Consider the following 23,242-nt stretch of genomic DNA (forward strand, 5'->3'; position numbering starts at 1 on the left):
ATCAGCGCGCTTCAGTTGGTGCTGAACCCAGCTGTGTCCTTAGAAAGACAGCTGTCCTCCAGCTGTTTCTGCGCCGAGCGGCTCGTGTCTGTCTTTCCTGAACAAAGCAGCAGGGACTCGGTCCTGTCTCCCAATTAAAGACAGCCTGCAGTTAATGCGGATAAAGGTTGAGGGAAAGCACTCAGCGATATAGATTTGAATATCTGTTAAAGCTGCCCGCGGCTGCACTTCAGTCTGCACAGAGGGAGGGGGCGAGGACAGTCCGACTCTCCAGGACTGGTTCTGAAGCCGCTGCTCCGTAACCCTAACGATGGTGCAGCTGAAACAACAGATCCTATAAGACCCTGTGGGGTGGGGGGCGCAAGGGTGACTGACAAAGAGATGGAGTGCTGTGACCTGCCCCCCCAACACACGCGCACACACACACCTCGAGGCAAAGAGACGACAGATGATTCAGACATCAGCACCAACGCCTCTTTGTTCTCGAAGCTATCTTCATCCTTTATCATTCTCACAGGGAGTCCGAGAATCAGTGACAATAACAACAAAACAATAATTAAAACAATATAACAACAATGGGAACATGTGAACCACAAATTGTTCAGATTCTGAACTATTTCTAGATCATAAATCAAACTGAAGTTGATCAGTGTCAGGGACCATGTTAACTCCTGTGTTATAAACTCAGATTTGCTTGAGGTTTCCCTACTGGCACCAGTGATCAGGTGACTCTTGGGTAGATTTGATGGACTCATGAGAAGCTTCCAGTAAATGAACCTGCAGCTGTTGATCACCAGTTAGAAATGTGGCTGTGCCTCAAGTTTCCAGCAGAACAATGTGACAATGGGAAACATCAGAATTAAGTCAGGCTATTTTATTCTGACAAAAAAGAACTCAGAGTGAGGATGGACCACCTGTGGACCCCAGAGCTCAGGACACAAATGGGCCTATGTTCACTGAAATACTGTGATTACAAAACAAAAAATGTAAAAAAATAAATAAAATAAAAATAGTTTGGAAGATGGAAAAAAGACCCCAAAAGAATAAAAAGTTCTGTCTGTTCTGACGCAGTCATTCAGCCTCTGTGCAACAGTCTGTCAGTTTAGCAGCTGTTTTTTTCACAGCAATTTGGACCAGAGTCTCTGTGAAAGTGGCTTCTGGCTCTGTAAAAGCTGCTGAAATGATGCAATGAGTATAAAGGCTGGGTTAGAGCAGGCTGCAGCTCCTGCTGTGGACACTGGGTGGTGGCAGAGGTGTTTGAGCCTCTGATTGCAGCTCAGAATAAACGGGGTAGAGAAAATAACAGAAACTCCTGGTTTCATGAAGGAAGGTTTACTGCAGGCCGTACTCAATCATTAAACCTTGTAGCAAGAAGAACAGAGTCAGGTTGTGTTTTTAATGTTTTAAAATCTTAATGTGAGAAGTAATTAGTAACCAGTTAGTAATAGAGTAAAAAGCACAACAAAAGTACAATTTACCTCAGAGTTGTAGTCTAGTAGAGTACAAACAAAGTAATTTAATGGAAATACTCAGCTACACCTCCAAGGTGGAGTTGACATAGAGAGAAGGCAGTGCCACCAGTTACTAACAAACTGTCCATAATCCTCTGTAAACATCCCGGCTCAACATCTGTTGTAATAAACTTAACAACAGATAAAGAGTTTATTCAGAGAATCAGAGACTGACAAACCTCAGATTATGAATCTTGCATTAAGACTTTGTCATGGTAACTGACTGAAAACAGCTGTTATTTCATCATGAACACACATCAGGAAGGAGGTGGCAGTGTTAAGGCTGAGAGGGACACGTTTCTGTTATCAGTAGTCCCTGTGAGAGACACTACCAGAGTTTATGCCCTGTGGGACCCACTCTGCACAGTCAAGTGTCATTTCATCTGAATAACTTTAAAAATCCAAGACCATCATGTCGGCTCTGCAGCCACCACATTGGGTCTGACATGAAACGTCTGTCTGCTTTATTTTGGGCTTTGGCAAAAATCCTGGATGTGAACTGTGGAGAAATTAAAGCCATTTTTACTCCTTTCAGTGGCTGAAAAGGATTTGGACAGTTGGCTGCTCAGTTGTTGAGCTCACTCTGTTACCAGAAAAAGCCAAAAAGAAAAAGAGATTCACCTGTTTTCACTGTGTCCAGGTGTCTTTATGAAATCAGCTTTCAGGTTTAAAATCAGTTTATTTAGAAGAAACTTCACAGAAGTGAAGCTCTGTGTGTTAAGGCCGAAGAAAAGGCAGGAACAGGAAGTCTGTTTATTCTGATGAGAGAATACCTGTACACCACCTCCCTCCTATCACAGTCACTGACATTTAACCTCTGGTCAGTTCTTCCACGGACACGCACCATCTGAAAACCAGCTGACTTCATGGGGCTTGGATCACATTACAAATTAATTGTCTGTGATTCATTTTGGAGCTATGTTAGTGGGGGCCTGGTAGCTCAGTGGCAGAGCAGCCCAGCCACCAAGGGCCACCGTGGTGCAGGTCCTGAGCCTGGATAAAACGGGAGGGTTGCAGCAGGAAGGGCATCCGACGTAAAAACTCATGCCAAATGAACTTGCAGAACACGTTCCACTGTGGTGACATCTAAAGGGACAAGCTGAAAGCTATTGATCTTTGAATGTTGGAATTTTGTTCAGATTATTCTGCGAATATTGTGAGAATAAAGGTGGAATTAAGTTCTTCTACCTTATCTGGACTGCAGGTCTCACAAAGCTGAAACCTTATTCTTCATGGCACTTTGTTTCAATGACTCACTGCAGGCTGTGACTACATGTTAATGTGAAGTTGAAATCTTCCTAAATTAAAGATAAAAAAGTACGAAAATAAAATCTAAATTAGGAGAATAAAAGGTTAGAATCAAAAAAAAATATTTGAGTGATGATGTAAAATTTGGCAGCCAACAACAACAGTCCGATTTTCTTCTTATCTGCATTGTCATCTTTGTGGCACTAACTAAGGCAGCACATAGAGATGGTGTTCAGGTGTTAGTCTTTCCCCACATGATACGAATTACACTTTATTAACAATTACAACTGAGGTGATAAATAAACTTGACTGCAGAGCTCAGTGCAGGTCTTTGAAGGGTTTGGTGTAGTTGAACATGAGATAATCCATGTAGTAGAAGTCGAAGGCCTTCTGTCTCTCTGTGGCATTCAGTTGGGAGAAGTATCTCTGGGTGATGGACCAGGAAGTCCTCTCAGCGTGGGGATTCCTGTCCTTGAAGTCAGGAAAGGTGAGGTTCTTGGGGGCCCCGATGCGCTGCAGCAGGAAGTTAGCTTCTTCCGCCAAACTCTCAAACTTGCCGATGAAGTTGTATCTGAGGAGGCAGGGGTTACACAGCTGGCTGATCGGCTCCCAGTGGATGTCCATACCCACTGGCCGTCGCACGTCCAGCAGGTACTGGACAAACTCCCTGAAAGTGACGCCGGCGCCAGTGCGCAGCGCGCTGCGTGTTGCGTTGGCTCGATACCTGGAGATGATGGGGCGCCCAAACACCGGGTGGTAGTACGAGTTCGGGCTCTCGAACTTGTCTCGATAGGCCGACACCAGGCGCTCGAAGGGCTCCCTGACGAACAAAACCTTGGTGTAGGAGCGCAGCCTCTCTGCGATGCCGCCTTGGACGTAGCTCTCCAGGCGCCGTAGGTGGTTCCCGTAATGCGCCACGTCGTGGGGAATGTCTCGTGTGGAGGTGGAGCTGCCGCCAAGCACCATCAGCACCCGCTTCCAGTTGGAGCATCCAGCTTTGGGCACCTCACAGTACAGCAGTCTGAACTGGTCCTCCACATAAACCCGCGACACCTGCCGCTGAGACACGGGCTGCTCCGTGACACCCGGCTGGTATTTGGCACAGACCTCGCTCAGCAGGCGATGACGGGACGCCTGCGTCTTCACCAGTTTTAGCTGCTGCTCCTTCCCCCATATAGTGGGGGTGTCCGAAGCTGCAAAGCTGCTCTTCAGAAGCAGCTTCCTGTGGCGTTTGGTGACCGAAGGTTTGGAGCCAGAGAAGACTGAGAGAGACGACGGCTGCAGCCCAAGTTCAGAGGGAGACGAATTAACTGCAGCTATGCTGTCAAACACCACGTCCTGCAGAGAAAGAGACACTGGTTCAGTATGGACTAGAGTGTATAAGTGGGACTTCGGTCAGAATCTGCCGGGCCAGGGCCTTCAAAGCGAAATCAGTCATGAAATTAATAGCAGAAAGACTTCTTTCCTTTGATCCTAATGTTCCTTCTTGCTTTTAGTGCACTGGGTAAACTTCTTTCTTTTGGATGAATTTATTTTCACTTTTGCCTAAATTTGGGATAATTATCCAGGGAACTCCTAACTACACTGTTTACTAAGACTCATTTTAATGAACATCTCACACCCAAGTTCACAGGGATTTTCCTTACATTTATTCAGAGCTCAGCACAGGGAATAAGCACAAACGTGTGTAGTAGTTTCATGACTGAGTTCCTTTTTCTTTTCACTAACAGTGTCCGTCAAATCCTCACTCACAGGTGTGTCAAGTAATTGCACAAAGCAAGGCATCCACAGATTCCACTGCCTCACTACAAATCCCACTAAATACCTTACAAATTAATATCAATAATAAATCTCACTATCAAAAAGCACAGATAATATACAAATACAGAACTATGATCAAGAAAAAATAACAATTTAAAGTTGTTTTTAACTGAAAACATATAAACATATGCTGACCAACAACTTTTTACACAACAGTAAAACACCAGATAAATCTTCAAAAGCCATTGCAGAGCAAGACAAAATAAAACAGCTCTACTTATAAAAATATGTTGGAAAAAGCACTTTAAGTTGTTACAGGGGTCCTGGTTGTAGAAACACCTGTATTTCTTTTACTTTATTAGCTTACTTTACTTATGCAAAGTCTGAACATGAAAATGAACAAGTGACAAGTAGGTTTACATGTAAATGTATAAGTACCTCAAAGTACTGTTTTTGAGTAGAGGTACTTAAATACTTTGCAGCACAGACTAAACCTGTTCACTGTGTTGTTGCACTGGCAGTAACAGCCCAGATGGAGGCGCCACTTCCCTGTCGGCAGCTGGTTGCCGACTGTGTGTTTGGCTCACCTTCTTCAGGGGCCACCTGGGGGCAACCAGCACGTTCCCACCTGCACAAAAAGAGAAGAACAACAACACCTGAGTCCAGCGAGCTGATCTGAAGTCAGTGTGAACACACGAGTAATCTACGCTGCAGCTACAGGTGTCAGGTGCCAATCATCCTGTCAAACCTGTCTTATTTGACAGTGCTGCAGGAAGAGATGGTGTATAGATGCCAGGCGGGGCTTCAGGGCTGAGATAACTTGGTCTGGTAAAACCTATTTATTTATGTTACAGTAAATTTAAATGAATCAGTTTCACCAGAGTAACATACAGTTTATATAACATATATGAACTGATCTGTCAAAATGCTATGTAAATAATTAAAGTCTAAATAATTCAGAAACATCCTGCTGTAACAGGTTATTCTCTTCCTCAATGCCAAACTGCTTTCATTGTTGCACTTCAATGTCTGTGTTGACAGAGGAATAAAACGATGAAACTCTCCACAAACAGCAGCTGAACAGACTAAACTCTGAGCTTTACTATGATTTATCAAAGGTTCTCTTTGGCTCTGTGAACGTCAAACTCCTCAACACACAAATATCTGACAGCAGGAGTAAGGTTTCTGAATGTCCTTGAGTATCCCAGCCACCGTGAAGACTTGTCTTTCTGGGTTAGGGAGTTTCGACTGGTGGCAGAATTTACTGGAATCAAAAGTGTTTTCATGTTTCACTGTGGACGGAGCAAACTGGAGAAACAGCAGAAAAAAACAATGTCAACATGGTCTCACCATTTAAACAATCTTCTGCACGGACCGGCAAAAATGTGAGCACAACAAGAATACAATCACACACGGTTTTTGTGAGGGGTCCAGATGGCCTCTCAGCAGCTTCCTGACTCTGAAGGTTAGCGGTTACAGGAGTCCTGCAGTAGCTCCAAGTTATTTATTACCCAGCCTGCACCTGACTGTATCTCTAAAACACACATACACACACACACACCTGATCCTGAACCACCTCAGCTGTATCTCTTCAGCAGCACATCTACTCTGAAAAATGTTCACTGATGACCAGTTTTTTATGATAAAGAGAAGGAAAAGTACTTAAAGATTAAATGGTCCATGTTTTCAATTAGCAAATGAAACCAAACATAAATGGGAAAGATGAACAAATGAAGAACCAAACACTCCTGGTCTGTAGATTGTGTTGAAGTTCTGTCTGACAGGTTAATGATCTAAATTCATAACAATAACATAACTGTGACAATAACACAAACTGTGAAACTAAAGGATCACAAAGATATTTCTGCATCTGCTCTGCAGGCACTGAACATTTCTACTATGTCGTTTTGCAAACCACACCTGTATCCATGATAACTGTACATAACAAGATGATGACGGCCGTTTCTGCAGAGGGATTTAAAATGTTTGATATAAGCATTAAAAACAAAGGACAACATGAGGCCAGACTGAAACTGATTCAATCGACTAAACTGTCTGAAACCAGAAATTTTGAACAAAAGACCACATTCAAACTGAAACTCAGAGGGACACATACCGTGGTGTACTAACTGAAGGTCACGTCTCAGGACTGTATCAATGTGTCCTGGTGTATGGTCCACTCAGTCTTCATGATTTATGGAGCAGAGCCACAGATATAAACAGGCTAGAACTAAGCCAAAGTTTCATCTGACTGCTGCTGAGGGAGGTGGAAATGTGTCCTGTTGTTGCTGAAGGATGTGTGATGGACAAACAGCTGCAGTGCTGCCTTAACGAAGACAGGTACAGTTTATGATTGTCCTTTTTCAGAGACGCCATGCGAAGCAGCTGTGTCCACGCTGATGCTGCTGTGTCCCTCTGAGCTCTGTAATAAATGACTGTTGACCTCTCCACTAATTCTTTTCTTACCTGCTGGATCCTGATGCTGCTGCAGCTGCTTCTCTGTTTGGGTTGACCACATGTTGGGTTAGGTCTGACTGTCTTCAGCTCTCTCTGATTTTTAAACCTTTACGTGTCTTTAAAAAGGGTCTAAATGAGGCTTTAGAGGTTGTCAGGAACATTAAATGACTTGCTGGACACAGAGACTCACTGATCCATATGTAGGGACTTGTTGTGTTAATACTCACCATCACTAATTTCTGTAGTCTGACAACTTTTAGCTTCTGGTGACTGACAGAAATAAAAGACACAAAGACACAACAGTCCTCTGTTTGAGTGCATTTTTACACCACAGATGGTGCTGAGCATTGTGGAGTCGAGAGGCAGGAATGGCTGGCGAAACATCACGGCTGTTTTGTCAGTCTTTGCGCAGAGCCTCTGGTACAGCAGATTCACGTTAGCTCTGGCTTGTGTCAGAGGTTTGAAACTCCAGGCAGCAGATGCTACAGCTGGAGGCTAAAGCTGGTGGACAAAGCTGTTCAGACAGAGATCCTGGTTTAATGCTGGTAGGGACAATTGGATGAGATGGTGCAGACAGGAGGAAACTTTGCTGGGGGGCAGGTGAAGTACATTCATGCAGGAGCTACTTATGACCTGTTTCAGCAAAAGTCTGTCCTGTTTGCTCAAGTGTAGTATCACTGAAATACATCCTTAGAGTAAAACAAGCCTGGAGACCAATATCCCAATAAGCTCTTTGACTAGAGCTTATGTATGAAGATTTTTGTTGGAACAACATTTATAAATTGTAGTGTGACTACAAACCCATTTATAGACAAAACTGAGCAGTAAAATGGCCACATAGAACAATAGACCAACACCAGCCAAGTCCTTCCTCTTTTCACTCAGAGAGGAGCTACCTTTAGCTAAGCAGCATTTAAGTCTCAGAGCTCAGGTCATTTTACTGACTTCTAACCCGGCCGGCTGTGATACTGCCATCAGCTCCCATCAGCTGAAGTGAAATAATTATAGAGGGAAGAGAGACTGTTACTATCACTGACTCTCACCAAGAACCTGCAGGTTCAAATCTGAACTGCTCTCAGTTTATTTAATCTCAACCTTTTTAGGACACACAGTCAAAGTACTACTACTTAAAACATGGTCAGCAGTTTTCTTCTGTCCTGTGTTTCATCAGTGGATATTCTCTCCCTCCTCTCTCACAGAAATGTGGACAAAAGAAGCTTTCATACGGTTCTCATAATCTATTTCAGAAACCAAATCTCTCAGTTCTCTTTGCAGACAGACACTGTAGGTTAATCCAGAACCAGGACTCCAGCACGACTGGAACTGCAGTTTATACTGTAGAAATTATGACGTTAAACCTTTAAGCTTTAAATCCAATCAAAGCTGAAACACCAGAATCATCACGTAATGCAGTTTTATAAAGATTAGAAGCAGCACTAACATACAACTCAGCTCTGTGGTCTCACTCAGTCCCATACAAACATGAACAGACAGAACGGGGGCTGGGAGGGGTGATAGTAATAAATTCCAATCAGAAATAATTGAAGTAATTGTAATTGAAGTAAGGGTGTTTTACATCAAATCACAGTAAATGCTCAGGCAATTTATTGATTTTAACACAGTTATGGTGTTGAAAAAAAAATCCAGAGTCTGCCATGTCTGAGACCAAGACAAGACAGAGTGAAAATGCAGCTGAGACCGAGACAAAGAAAAAAGTAGTCTTAAGACTGATGTCAAGACCAAGACCAATAGCAAGTACTACACGAAGAAGTACAAAAAGGCTTTAAGCTTGCCAGCACAGTTGAACATGTTCTGCACGTTGATTTGGCATGTGTGGCAAAACATTAGAACCACCTCTTCTTATAATGTACTCCAGTACAACTGCACCACCCACTATGACTTCAATAATGAAAAGAGTAGGATTATCACTTTTCTGGCACTTTTAACCTAAAAAACGATTAGTTATAACCATCTAAAAGGAAAATTCATGGCATAACTTCTGTATTGGATTCCATTAGATTGTACAGGTGTACCTAATAAAGTGGCCAGTGAGTGTGGAGTCCATGCTATTAACAACTCTGCCTCCATGATCTAACGTGATTTGTTTGTCTCTCTTTTCTTTTTGTTCTTTTTAGCGAAAGTTACTCAGTTTATAAAACCCTTGTTGTTTGTTTTGACCAAAGAACATGAGGGAATGTGTGAAATCTTGTGGGATTTGAGGGTTTGTCTACTTGTGTGTGCTCCTTCCAAACTTTCTGAGAATAAAAAACTGTGACTGTTTGGTATTGGTGGTATCACAACATCCCTAGCTTCCTGCTATGAGAGCAGTGAGAGTGGGCCAGAACAGTAAAGTGGATGTCCAGAACCTATAATGCTCCATAAAGCTGAGGGAAACTGCAGTCACCAAATATTTCTCTGCAGGTTCATTTCATGCATTTTTTAAAATAAAATAATATGTTCCAGCGGCAGTCTGCCCAGGCTCCTGTTTAACTCATTAGTTGTGCACAGAGAAAGAAAGTGTGACAGGAGAGCTTCTCTCAAGCAGCTTCCTCTGAAACACTTTCAAGTCACGCTGAAACGCCTTCAAATATTCATAACCTGAACATCAATAAAAGATGGACAGAGATGAGCAGCATGACAAGGGGTGAGGCAGTTAAAGCTCTCTCACCACTCTGGAGAATTTTCTTTGCCAAAACTGCTTCATGAAAACAACTTCCTCCCCCTCACACCCCCATAGCAACACTGCAGTTTTATTTCTAACAGTGTGTCTGAGGAACTGTTGTGTACACTATGATCTGGCCCACATTTAACCGCTGTCTATATGATGATTTGTTCTCCTGAGCTCTGTTTTATTCATTTAGAAAACTGGATAATCTGTGCTGAGCTTTGTCAAGGGCATCACTCTCGCTGTTACAAACAGTGGCGGCTGTAGCTCAGTTGGTAAGGCAGTGGTCCACGGACCACAGGGTCAGTGGTTTGATTCCCGGTCCCCGAAAGTTCTGAAGTTCTTTATGTTTGACTGCTCTTAGTAGATAAGCCTAAGTAAACACGACTGCTTATGTCTAGTTATGAAGTACATTCAGTATACACTAAGCCTATCTGGTGGTTTGAATATAAAAAGATAATGAACTGTTAAATGATCCCTATGGTTTCACTATGATGTAACCACCTGTCAACACACAAAGAGCAAAAATCTGCTCCACCTTTGTTTATTTGTCACCTTTGTTTGACATAACTACTCTAAACAGTAGAGTTTACAATATGTTTAAAGTATGTTTTAGTGGAGTACTTTTACTATTGTACTTTAGGTAAAATGCAGTTAATCTGCTTAGTACATTAACCTAAGTAAAAGGTTTGAAGTGGTACCTCTAGTGTAGAATTCTTTAGGCCACTTTTACTCAAGTATTGATTTTTTTGTAACTTTACCACCTCTGCACACAGTTTATCACACGTTGCTGTTTATGCGGCTGAGTAGCTCCAAACTGCCATGCCAACCCTGCTCCTCCATCACATTATTAGGACTACTAGTATTAATGTTGTGGCTAACTGGTGTACGTAGATGTGGAGCACATGAAATCAGGTCCAGTCTATTTCATCTATTTCCATATCTGCAGTTTCAGACAAACCAACGTCACCAACAGAGAAAAAAATAGATGTGAATGCAAGATGAGACCTACACAGCAGGATCATCGTCAATTTTCTTATTACGTCAATATAATAAGACATTTTTTATATTATATGTGTTCTGTCCAGGCATCCTAGAGTCTGAAGCTGCTTCATTTGCTCTAACACCAGGTGAAAAGCACTAAATCTACATTTTAATGCAGTGTTAATGTCAAGAGTTTATATTTAATGATTAGTTTTGTTTATCTTCTCAACATACAGCTGTGTGGAGCACAGAAATCGCAAAAACAAAAGTAAAAATTTGCATTAAAATCAAATTACATTTTAGAGGTACATCAGAGATTCTGTTTTTAGAACCTCCTCACCCCCCGCCAACACCATCAGGAAATTTAATTTGGTTTCTATTTCGAGCAGCTCTGGAGGGTTCATGAAGGGGCTGTGTGTAATAACACTGGTGTCAGTTACAAGAGACTCTCAGTGAAAACTCCAGGACTCCATTAGTATATTCACATTTTACCGTGTCCAGTTTCTGCAGGACCTGCAGAGTCCACTGAGCCACTGTGGATATAAGGACCAGGTTGTTTTGTGCTAGTCCTGTGTAGATCTTTTACCTGAAATGACTGGACTTTGCCTCATGTTACTCCCAGTTTGGTTTGTCGGCTCAGACTGTCACTTTCTTTCGCATTAAAATTTTGTTATCCACAACACATGGCTGTCTGCATTCGGTTCCGGTCTACTTGGTGAAACCTTCACAGTAACTTTACACATTTCTTTTTCATGTCATTAACATGTGGGATGTGAAATCTGGTCTAATTGCAAACGGATTAGCAACACTATATAAAACGTTATAAACTATCATCATGTCTGAGGTGGAGCCTGCATCAATCTTAAACAGGTGAACACTGGTGGGTACACTATCAGTTTACAGGAGCAGCAGAAAGACAGGGCTTTCAGATATTTGGTCAATGCTGCAACAAGCTTCATCCACAGGTTTAGCAGAAAAATCTTCTTCTGCTGTTTAATTAATCAGCTTTTTCTCCACCGGCTTCATGTTCATGTCATCTCCTTCAACCGAGACAGACTCCACCACAACCACATGAATAACACATGAGCCCCCTGAATAATACAGGCAGCAGCTGTGTGTGTCATGAGCCCAATACACACTCACACCACCACCCACATCCTGATTCCAGATGCAGGCAAACAGACGTACAGCCCAATAATCAATAAGATATATACACAGAGATCAGGAGGCGATACATTAGCCTGGATAAAATTATATTTACCCAAAATGATCATTTCATTATAAACAGCAAAATATTTATCATTTTAGAATATTTATAAGAATCAGAAAATGTTTATTACTGTTAAGAAAACTTAACAGTATGAGGAATTTGTCTTGGTGTCAGACACATAATCTAAAATCTGAAGTTAGAATGCAAAAATGTGACACACAACAAACATGAAGTGTGTAAACAGAGATAGAATAAAATACAATAAAAATAAAATAAGAAGCTATGTACAGAAAGTGCGTGTGCAATGAGAGGCAGTACAACTTGAAAAAGTGAGAGTGACGGTCTGTGAGTGGGGGTGGTGGGGCTCAGAACGCAGCCTTGGTGGGATCCAGCGTTGATGGTCATTGGGTCAGAGACATGCTTCCCCAGCCTCACGAACCTATTCCAGTACTCATGTAGTGATCCATGTGCCTGCTCATCTTAGCCATTATGATGCCTGACAGGAGCTTCCATGTTTTGCAGAGGCAGGTTATTGGGCGGCAGTTGGATGGGACTCCTCCCTTTAACAGGGTTCTAGCTCTCCATCTTAGCCACGATCTCCAATCTCAGGTCAGCTGCTCATGCATTAATCTAATCTGTTGTTATTGGGGCTACCAACCCAATCTCCGATTGTGGGGGGGGATGATATCTCCCCCCTGATCTGTCGTCCTGGCTCCGACATGCCGAAGCATTTGTGTTGTACCTTGAAAATCTCTAGCTGTGATAGCAGGTATTTCTTGTGAATATTAGAACACTGACCTACTAGTTATTTTAGTGTTAAGTGTAGATGTTGGGTCAACTATTTACAGGTCCCACGTCCTCTGCATGTAACCCCTTTCGGAATGGTTACTTGTATAGTAGCATTCCAACAACTCCATATTATCATCTCTTGTCCATAAATGTCTTGTTCTTGTTCCAGTAGGCCAATTCTCATGAGGTCTCCCTGATTTCCCTGGTTCCACAACACCTGATGTGCCCCTTGTTGACCCAGGTGTTGTCCAACCGGTCTGTCTCGTTTTTCCAGCTCTCATTAGCAAACAGGTAAGGAGGTAGCATTATAAAATATTCACAGGCATGGTCTCAAACTGTATTCTTAAGGCTGTATTCGAACTGGGAAAATCTATTTTAATTAATTTAGTCAGTAGCTGAGTCTCTAAAACTTACTCTTATTCCAAAAAAGCAGGAATGAGGTTAGAATATTTCACCTTTAAATCCCTAATGCCCTCCACGACCCAGTGTTATTCTGTCTGAAGAATACCTGAGGAGGGATTTCACCTCAATCCTGCATGAAAAATGAGGCATAAACATAAGGCTAAAGACATTTTTTATTATTTTTTATTTTTTATTTTTTTATTTATTTATATATTTTTTTTTTTACACAGAGTCTTGTCATTGACTGAGTGACAAAAATCTTAGAAATGTCCAAGTATAACTTACTGTCGTACCATAAGAGGCCATAGACTTGCCGAGCTAATGAGGCTCTATCTGGTATGAAACTGAGTCACATCACATCTGTGTTTCCCAGCTCCAGCAGACATTTTATGGGAGTCTGAAACTGAAACTGAAATTACCATAAAATCCTGCTATATTACAAAAGGAGTCAATAAAAAGACCATTGCAGCTCTAAAGCAACAAACTGTTTTAACATTTTACTGCGGTATTAAACTGATCTTAAAGGCTCCATTCATCTAAATAAACAATCTTATGTTTAAAATCTGCTAGTGTCTGAGCAGTATGCTTGGATTTCAGTCTCTGCATTAACATACAGGAGGTGAAGGAATCTTATTAGCAGCTTCTGAAGACATCTCACTGTGGTCAGGTAAGTCCTGATTGGACATTTTACAGACCGAAGAAAACCAATTTTAACACTATGAAAAATATTTTTAGTTGAATTGTAGATATATTCTTCACCAAATTTCATGGCAAATCGTCTCTCAATGTTTTTCACCAAAAGAAACACATGTCAACCTCATGGTGGCAGCAGAGGAAAAATTTGAGCATCACCAGTCATCCGGATTTGTTTTCTGACTATATTTTATCTTGTGCTTTTACACAACTTTGAATGTGAACACCTCTCACTGTCTCATTAAAACTTTTATATATTTTTTTAAATATGTAAATAGTAAGAAGCATTCCCACAGGCTTTACCAGGAGAGATCTGTCCTCCCCACATGCAGAGGAAGTGGGTAAGAGTGGGCAAATAAAGTTTAAGACACAAACATCAATGCTTCTAACAAGTATAACAAGTAAAAATAACCTCAGCAGGAGCAAACCCTGATCAAGAGACCATCAAGAGAACTCACCAAGTGAAGCAGTAAAGACGAATGAATCATTTGGATATATTTGGTGTCACGTTTTTTATAAAGACTGACCCAAGAAGTGACAAAGAGAGGGAGTAAACTAATAAAAATGATTATTTAAAAGGTAAAAACCCAAGAACCAACATAAAATTACTCGTAAGAGGAGGATATGAAAAACACACGGCAAGTAACAAAAACACTCAACAAGAATCTGAAACATAAACTACAAAACCAAAATGAACACCAGGATAAATGACTAAGGAAACAAAAACAGAAACGGACCAAACCTCAGATCAGGAACAGGCAACAGAGTTTAAAAAACAAGATTCAGGAATCCAATTAACACGGGTAAGAGTAAGACGGAGGATCTGAGAAGAGCTGGTTATAAATTAACCAAAGAGCATGGTGAACACAATCAGATGATGATTAATGATTAAGCTGGTGGAATTAACTATGTGACAGGAAGCAAGGAAAACGGACTGCAAAATAAAAGTCCAGGGTAGGAAGTAGAACTGAAGGCCAGATCATGACACTTTGGTTTTTAACTAGAGGATGTACAGCAGGAACGTTTGTTGTACTAAAGCAACCACGGAAGGTAAGCCCCAAAATTTCCTCCAGCATCTGCAGTTGGGTGCACAAGTTGGCAACCTCTTTATCATCAAAGTAACAGAAATGGTCAATAAATAAATGTAAACAAATACAGGCCTCAAGTTATATCTCACAGCTATATCAACGTCACAGTAGGTTCCTGTTCATATCCTCCCAAAGCATTATGGGTAGAGAGGATCTCCTGCGTTGTTCTGTGGAGCACTTGACTGTGACCAGTCTCTGGCTGAAAGTGTTGCTCTTTAACATTTAGGTACATCAGGTCCTGTGTCTCCTCCCCAGTGATGTGACAATGCACATATTGTGTGAATGTGAGGAGGGTCTTGTAGAGGGTTGCATGATTAAAGTCACTGGAGATCATAAAGAGGGTGTCAGGATGTCGGGACTGGAGTCTGGCTGCGACTGAGTGTATGACGTCATATTCGCCGTCTGCGTAGCCAGGAGGAGGAATATTGTTCTCCAGAGACCTCACGTTTCAAGTAACCAGAGATGGGAGATGCGGCTTGAATCTCCTCCTCTTCCTCGCTCGCCTGTTTTGTTTCCCACAATCCACTTTTTAACAGCTCTGTGACCTCTCGCTGTTTTCAATTTTATTATATTGTATTTTAAGTCCGAACGAAGCTTAAATCTACCGGTCTGCAGCAGCCCGATCAGCTGTTCCCGACTGTAAACAAATGAGCGGCTCCAGCTCCATACAGCTGGCGCTGGTCACAGCTTGAAGCAGAAAAGCTTCTGCGGTGATAAAAACATACATAAAAACTCCCTCCAGCCGCTTGATCAGAGATCGTAAGCTTTACACAACAAACCTGATACTTTACTAAAATACCACACTAAAATATGAAAAAGGAAGAACAGATTAAAAGAAAAGGAAAGCAACTGCAACAGACTGCGGCTAGGCCCTCGCAAAGAACAACGATCTAATTACATAAAAGGATCTGGACAACAGCATCTTTTTTTAATTCATGTTACTCTGTAAATCGTACCCGTTTACACTTGACGAGTATAAAGGAGCAGTGTAATTCAGATTTGTAAGAAAAGTCAAATCTTATGCAGAACCCATTCTGACAGGTGCAGTGTAAAAACGGATCAATTAATGGATCTAGTATGGTAATTTCTTTTACCTAGTTAAAGGTTAGTGGAAAAGACCTGGACTAGTTTACAAATTTTATCATCAGCATCATGTTTAATACTGTTGAAATACTTTGGTTTTGGTGGAATATTGTTACTGTTATACTTACATTTACTTAAGGTAGTAATTAGCACTTAGTAAATTAATTAGCTAGGAATTACTTTTTTAGGCAAGTCACTTTACTTTTCCTCAATACTAAATACCAAACCCAGCAACTTACGGAACATTAGGGACATTTTGCAAAATGTGTAATGAATTACAATCAGACTAGTTTGCAGCAGAGGACTCATCAGGACTGAATTCTCCCGCTGGCGAATCCGTACCTTGCTGTTCGCTGCTGTGGGCATCTTGACACAATGTGAACTACAGTCTGCTGCTGGAGGCGCTCCAGCTCTTCACATTTCCTCACTGTAATATTTACAGGCTGATCAAGTTTCTGTCCAATCCTGGATTCATATTTCAAATTCAGGGAGATGGGTGACCCCCGGTTACATCACATCCGCACAGGACTCGACCCTTTGCAGATGATGGAGACACTGGCAGAGATAAAATGAGATGCTGCCTCCTGACTAGCAATGAGCTGCTACTGCTGAGGGAGGCCGGACAGAGGTCAGATCAAAACAGTTTCTTCATAAACTCCTGTTTCACCTTGGACCAACTGCTGACTCAGATATTGGCTGAGCGACACGAGCTGATGAAGGAATATTTGGGTGTTTTAACCAGCAGACAACAGCTTGTGCAAGCTCCTTTATCCCTGGAACTGTCACACTCGTGCCACATCTGACCAATCACAGCACAGTTTGTTGGATACAGGACCAAACTAATTATAAAAACTGAAAAACACTGAAAAATAACCTCTAGGAAAGCACAGTGTTTAAAACAACAAGGTGATGGCCATAAGAAGACTTCCCTCAGGTGAGGGAAAACAGAAGGACACATTAAAGGAAAAGGAGCTGCGGCAGCAGCATCAACAGAGAATTATAAACTGATTATAAAATACTCTGACCATGCTCTGAGGTGCTTTCATGTTGTTACATGCTGCATTAAAGATTAACTGCAGTAAAGCTGTAAAACCAACTACACTGAGTTTAAAGGTTGTAGTTCAATAAATCATAATTACACCCAGGAGAGAACTGTGGACTCATTCTCAACTTGTCTGATCTCTGACAATCCAGAGTTGAGCCTAGGATGCAGAAATCCAGTCTTACATGCCTCTCTACAGTGTCCTTACAGCAGTCTCCCCCAAAACTCCCAAATAACTATAGAGACTGTGTCTGTTCCCCCAACCACCTAAATTACATAAACCACAAGGGGAGTCATTCATCATAACATAATAAAAGTTAAGACTACTCCTCTTACAGAACAAAACAATTAAATGTGGATTATTAGGCATCAGATCTCACTCATATAAATCTCTGTTAGTAAATGACTTGATAAGTGACCATCAATTTGTTTTATTTTGTTTTTATTTTGTCTTAGTGAAGAATATGTCAGTCTAAGTGAGTCAACCCCCCCCAAGTCATATTAAGTATCATGTTCCTAGAAGCACAGGCCAAGGTGGAGGAGTAGCAGAAATCTTCACTCAAGCTTACCAATAAAACCTAGACCTAAACATAGTTATAACTCATTTGAGAGCCTTACTCTTAGCCTTTCACACACAAATTGAAAACTCAAAAACCACTATTATTTTTTATTGTGTACCATCCTCCAGTCCCTTATTCAGAGCTTTTGATTGAATCAAAATCAAAATCAGAATCAAAATTTTCTATCTGATTTAGTGCTTAGTAAAGAAAGTCATTAGTGACATTACTGTTTTAGTCACACCCTTGTCCTTCAATACATCATTAACACTGATAATTTAACAGTATTTCCTCATAATTCTCTTCTCTCTGACCATTTACTTACAACTTTTGAATTTGCAATAATGACTATAAGAAATATGACTATACAGCAGTTAGAAAAGAATTCCGCTACAGCAGGTGCTTAAGTGAAAAAGCTGTAAACAAATTTAAAGTAGCCACCTTAACTTTACTCCTGTACAAATTGATTATCTTGACAGTTCTGCAGCCTCACTACGTACAATACTTTACAGTGTTGCCCCTCTAAAAAAAGAAGGCAGTAAACCAGAAGAGGTGATCTCCATGGTATAGTTCACAAATGTGCAAATTAAAGCAGGCAACACGAAAGTTAGAAAGGAAGTAGCGTTCCACTAATTTAAAGATAATCACGCTTATCCTGGAAAACAGTTTAAAAGTGTACAAAAAAGTCTTGCATAATGCAGTATTTATTACCATACAATAAGGACAATATGAACAACCCCCAGAATGCATACACCTCTGCCCATCCTCCTTCTAATTACAATCTTGTTCACTTGGTTTCTGCTGAACGAGAAAAAGAGGGCCTTCTTCTCAGTGGACAGGGAGGAGCTGAGCAGAGTGGAGTGGGATCTGAAAAGGATTAGGCCTGTCCCACCTGGAGTCCCCTGGAAGTACTGTGAGGGTCATGTTCTTTGTTCAGACTTTGGACCACTCTAAGTATGTGCTGGCTCAGCCCATTTCACCAGTCAAGTAAACGCAGATGAAGCTGATGCGGGTATCAGTCAGTCTGATCTGGTGTATGGGATTGAGGTTTTCCATTGACAGTGAGGGAAAGAAAGTGGAAGCTAAAACAGCAACTGTGTGCAACACACACACAGCTTATCAGCTAAACCTCTGAAATGATGACTTATTTAAGACAGGGGTTTTCAATAAGTGGGACACGGTCCCCGGTGGTCTGTGAAGATTCTGCAGTTGGTTCCTAACCGTTCACTCAATACCTTTGGAAATCATTATTCACATTAATTAGTTGTTGTTAAATAATGTCATTGAATAATGAAAATTACTGATAATTAATAATTCATGCAAATATAGAGCAACAGGGCTACAAAGACACTACAACTACAATGAGACACACAGTAACAAAGAAGAGACACAAATTTACTGCAAAGTGAAAGTGTTACCTACAGAGATGCAAAGTTATCTCAAAGAAACACAAAACTAATACAAACACAAATACAGAGAGACATAACGACAACAGAAATATAAAATGATCAATGATGTTTTATTCCCCCCACCTCTTGCTTGAATTTCCTGCTCTGTAAACATTTTCTAAATTTGTCCCTGAGAGCAGTTAAAGAATTGTCTCGTGTGTCAGAGTTTTATTGTAATTTTCATCCCAACTGTCGATAACGTGGAGCCGTCAGAGTATAAAAAGCCTGTGTGCTGCCTGCAAGTGAAGCCAGTCTCTGTGGTTTGGCAATGTCTTCCTAACAATTGATTTTTTGAATTTTATAAATATATTAGATATCGCATTGATTCCGTCTCAGCTGCGTCCAAGCAGAAGCTAAAATCAGAGCTGTCTCCTCCGTCATTGATTTAAAACTGTTGCATCAGTTCCTCCATCTCTTTCAGAAATGATCAAATGCCACTAAAACCTGATTGATCAGCAATGATATCAGTGGAGAGGAAGAAATGCACAGTAACAATACAAATACTCCATTTCAGAAGATTGTTCTTGGTTAATTAAATCAATAGCTCTCAGTAAAAGCTGTGAAAAAGAATCCCACGTCTCTCCTGTGTTGTCTAATAATCTAATAACATCTAAGTGCTGCTCTGGTTCCTGCCGCTTCACAGTGGGAACACAAATTATTACGCTGCAGCTCTATAAACTGTACGTCATTGTTTCATGCATCCAACATAACTAATGTCCAATATAACAGAGTACTTTCATTTCAGTTTGAGTTATTTTAAATGTTTACTCTACTTTACAAACTATTTAGATACATGTATTCTATGTTACTCAAATTGTTGTTAGAATATTCTGAGAATCAAATTTGAATATTAGGAGAATAAAGATAGATTCATGTCAGAATGAAGTAAGAATAGTGTAACGATGAGGGCAGCACAGTGGTTTTTAGTGCTGCAGCTACAAGGACACGGTTCAAATCCCCAGCTGGCAGCAGCCTTTCTATATGTAGTTTGCATGTTCTCCACGTGCCTGCATGAGTTTCCTTCCACAGTCCAAAAACATGCATGTTTGGTTAATTGTTGACTCAAAATTGCTCGTAGGTGTGAATCTGTCTGTGTTGGCCCTGAGACAGAATGGAGACCTGTCCAGATACCCCACCTCTCACCTCTACAACCAAGATGCCCGTCGTCTTTCCAGTTTTTGCAATTTGGCAGTATTTTTCCTGCTTCTTTTAGCTCTGTTCACTCAAAACAGCTTTGCTTTTACATCGTTCACCTGGCAGGAACTTTTGAATGTCTGTCTAAAATTCTCCAACAGTGTTATCACCAATCTACGACTTTTCCCTGAGAGCTCCAGAACAACGGAGGCTACGCAGTTTGGCCAACCACCAGAGGTGCATGCAGGCAGCATCGAGACAAAGGTGGGGGAAGCACAGAGGGCTCCACTTTCCATTGAGGATGTCCAGAGGAAACGCCACCTGCCCAGAGCTCAGAGCGTTCTCAAGGACTCCTTTCATCCTTCCTACAGACTGTTTAACCTGCTGCCCCCAGGAGGTGATTCAGGAGCCTCCAGACTAAAACCACCAGACTCAGGAACAGTTTCTTTCCTGCAGCTGTTACATTATTGAACTCTTCTACCCGCTGACCTCTCACTGCCCTACACACTCATCTCCCCTCCTCGTTTCTCCTGCACATACAAATGAACTGTATCCATCTCACACACTGGTTCAAGTCCTCATTCATTTCACTAATTTGTGTACTGAATACTATGCATTAGCTTTATGCACTGCAATGTCAACTGTTGTTTATTCTGTTATGCATAATTCTTAATGTAATGGTACAATTTGCAGATATTGACATGTAAATAAGTGTTTATATTTTCTTCTGAGACATAACATCTGATAACACACGTTCATCTGTAGAACATGCCTACAATATTTCCATCTGTATATTATTTGTCCATAGTATTTCCACCTGTATATTATGTCCATAGTACCTCCACATTTGGGCGACTGTGGAGCATCAAGTAGAGCTGTGATCTACCAATCCCACAGTGTTTGATCCCCTGCTCCTCCGGTCACATCCTTGAGCAAGACACTGAAACCCAACTTAGTTGCTCCCGGTGATTGTTGGCCAGCTGCATAACAGCTCCCCCATCAGTGTGTGTATTTTTGTGATTGTGAATGGGTGAGTGAGAAATAGTGTAAAGCGCTTTGAGTGCCAATAGTACATGTGTAATGACAATAAAAATCAAATCTAATCTAATCAATGACAACTGGAATAGACTCCAACCCCATGTCCCTACACAGTATACGCCTTTACAGATAATGGGGTAGATAATTATATGAAACTAAAGTGTTAAAACTGTGAGTAAACACTAACATTAATTTATGACTAATTAGTCAATACATGTGAACTATTACTATATGTGCAAAGATTGAGCAAGTAAATAAAAAGGTAACTCAGCTCTGCAAACAGTCTCCCAATCACGGTCGTCACTTTTAATTACGATGCATTCAGAAAGCTGACTGTATGGACACCATACACCAACCATTTAGCATAGTTTGCTACAAATCATAAAGCTGAGCAAGCTCTGGTGGACTCTCAAACCAAACCCTCGGTCTGACATAGAGACAGGGGCCAAAGGATCAGTCATAGTGAATAGTTACTGTATGAGCCAACCAGGGTTTCCATTTTTTTTTGTTCACGTTGTGTATTGTAAGGTTAGTTCGGTTAAGAAGTGCATATATGTGTACTGATGATGTCATCAATTACATCACATGGCTGCCTTTGAAGTGCTTGCCTTTTGAGTTTGCCATTGGGTTTGACCAACCAGTTGTTAAGGAAACACTGTTTTGTTGACAAATTGGGCCTTAATGTATTGTAGCTACAGAGTAGAGCTATTGGTATTACAAGTTAGTAGTGGAAAGTTGAGTTTGTAGCTTTGGAGGTAAACTGCTTCTTACTGTGTTCTGTGGATTGAGGAATTACTTTCAGAAACTTGTTCTGTGGAATTGATTTGTGAAACTTGTTCCATGGAATTCTTTCAGAACATTCTCTGTGAAATTACCTTGTTATTCGCACAATTGGAACGTGGGACTAAACAAATGTTGAGTGTTTGTCATACAACAATCTCTGGAGCAGATACTTCTTGGACCACCGGACACGACTAAGCCTGCCTCTTCAGTTACTATGCTTTCTAAACTTTATCAATTTACTAAGTTCTTTTGCCAGAGCAGCTGTGCTTACATATCTAAAATCCACCTCCCTTGTGCCAGTGCCAAAACACTTCACCCCAAAGTACTTGAACAACTACCACTGTGTAGCACTGACATTGTTATGAAGTGCTTTGAGCAACTGATCCTGGCAACACCTGAAGGACAGCCTGCCACCCACACTGGACCCCTACCAATTTGCATACTGCAGCAATGACAGCATAGAGGATGAGGTCTCCACAGTACTGCACTCTGTGCTCACACATCTGGATAACAACATATATGAAAGAATGCTGTTTGTTGACTACTAAACTGCATTTTGTTTGTCTTGTATATGTACAATGACACAGTTGAATCTAATCTAATATAGTGTCAGTGTTATTTATGGGTTTTATGATTAAATAAAGGAAACAGGTAAAACTGTTTTGGAGGTGTTGATTCGGCTCTATGATCATCAACAACCAGTGCTGTCTCATTTGTTATTAGATGGTATTTTTGTTATACAAAGAGAGAGAGAGAAGATAACATTACATTAAACTGAATTTCAGGCACTGGCCTTTCTAATCGGCATTTAGCACTGACCACTGAAAAACCCTCATCGATCGACCACTATACTGAATGTCCAAGGGCTGTGTAGAATAGAGCCTGAATACTGTGAAACAAGGTAGGGATGTTGTGAGAATAAAGTTGGAATAGTGTGAAAGTTATTAAAAAATAAAAAAAAGTCTAAAGACAGCCTTTTATTGTTGTGTCAGAGTCCAGACAAGCTATATGAGGTAAAGCACATTAAATCATCTCTGAATTCCCTCTGCTGCTGATTCCTTCAGTTAAGTGACCTGATGCAGTCTGAAGGTCTGGGTGCGAGTGTGTAGGGTATGTGATGTGCGGCCTATTTCAGTCCAAACAGAAACATGTCACAGCATGCCGCAGTCTGATCAGAACAGTGCACTTTAATTAATGTTCTCCGGGGAAGGGAGAACAAACAGCGGCTGCTGTAACAAAGACTGCAGCTGACAGAGAGAGCCTGTTTACTCCACAGTAAATAACCTGAGAGACATCCACATTATTCTGGTTTGTAAGGAAGATTCTGCTGAGAGCTGTGTTGTTTCCTG

The 23,242-nt window shown here is 41.1% G+C and overlaps 1 protein-coding gene across 1 annotated transcript in view; it reads right to left on the reverse strand.

The window, feature by feature from the left end:
* Window positions 1–1,047: 1,047 nt before the first annotated feature.
* Window positions 1,048–23,242, reverse strand: part of LOC137108493 (carbohydrate sulfotransferase 8-like) — a 38,979-nt gene continuing 16,784 nt past the window's right edge. Inside the window, exons 3-4 of the mRNA XM_067493155.1 lie at window positions 5,108–5,148; window positions 1,048–4,097 (exon numbers count right to left, since the gene is read on the reverse strand). Of these exons, the coding sequence (XP_067349256.1) occupies window positions 3,078–4,097; window positions 5,108–5,148 (1,061 nt within the window). The 3' untranslated portion in view covers window positions 1,048–3,077. The remainder of the gene's footprint in view (window positions 4,098–5,107; window positions 5,149–23,242) is intronic.

This window comes from Channa argus, chromosome 23, assembly GCF_033026475.1.
Source record: "Channa argus isolate prfri chromosome 23, Channa argus male v1.0, whole genome shotgun sequence".
Lineage (NCBI taxonomy): Eukaryota > Metazoa > Chordata > Actinopteri > Anabantiformes > Channidae > Channa > Channa argus.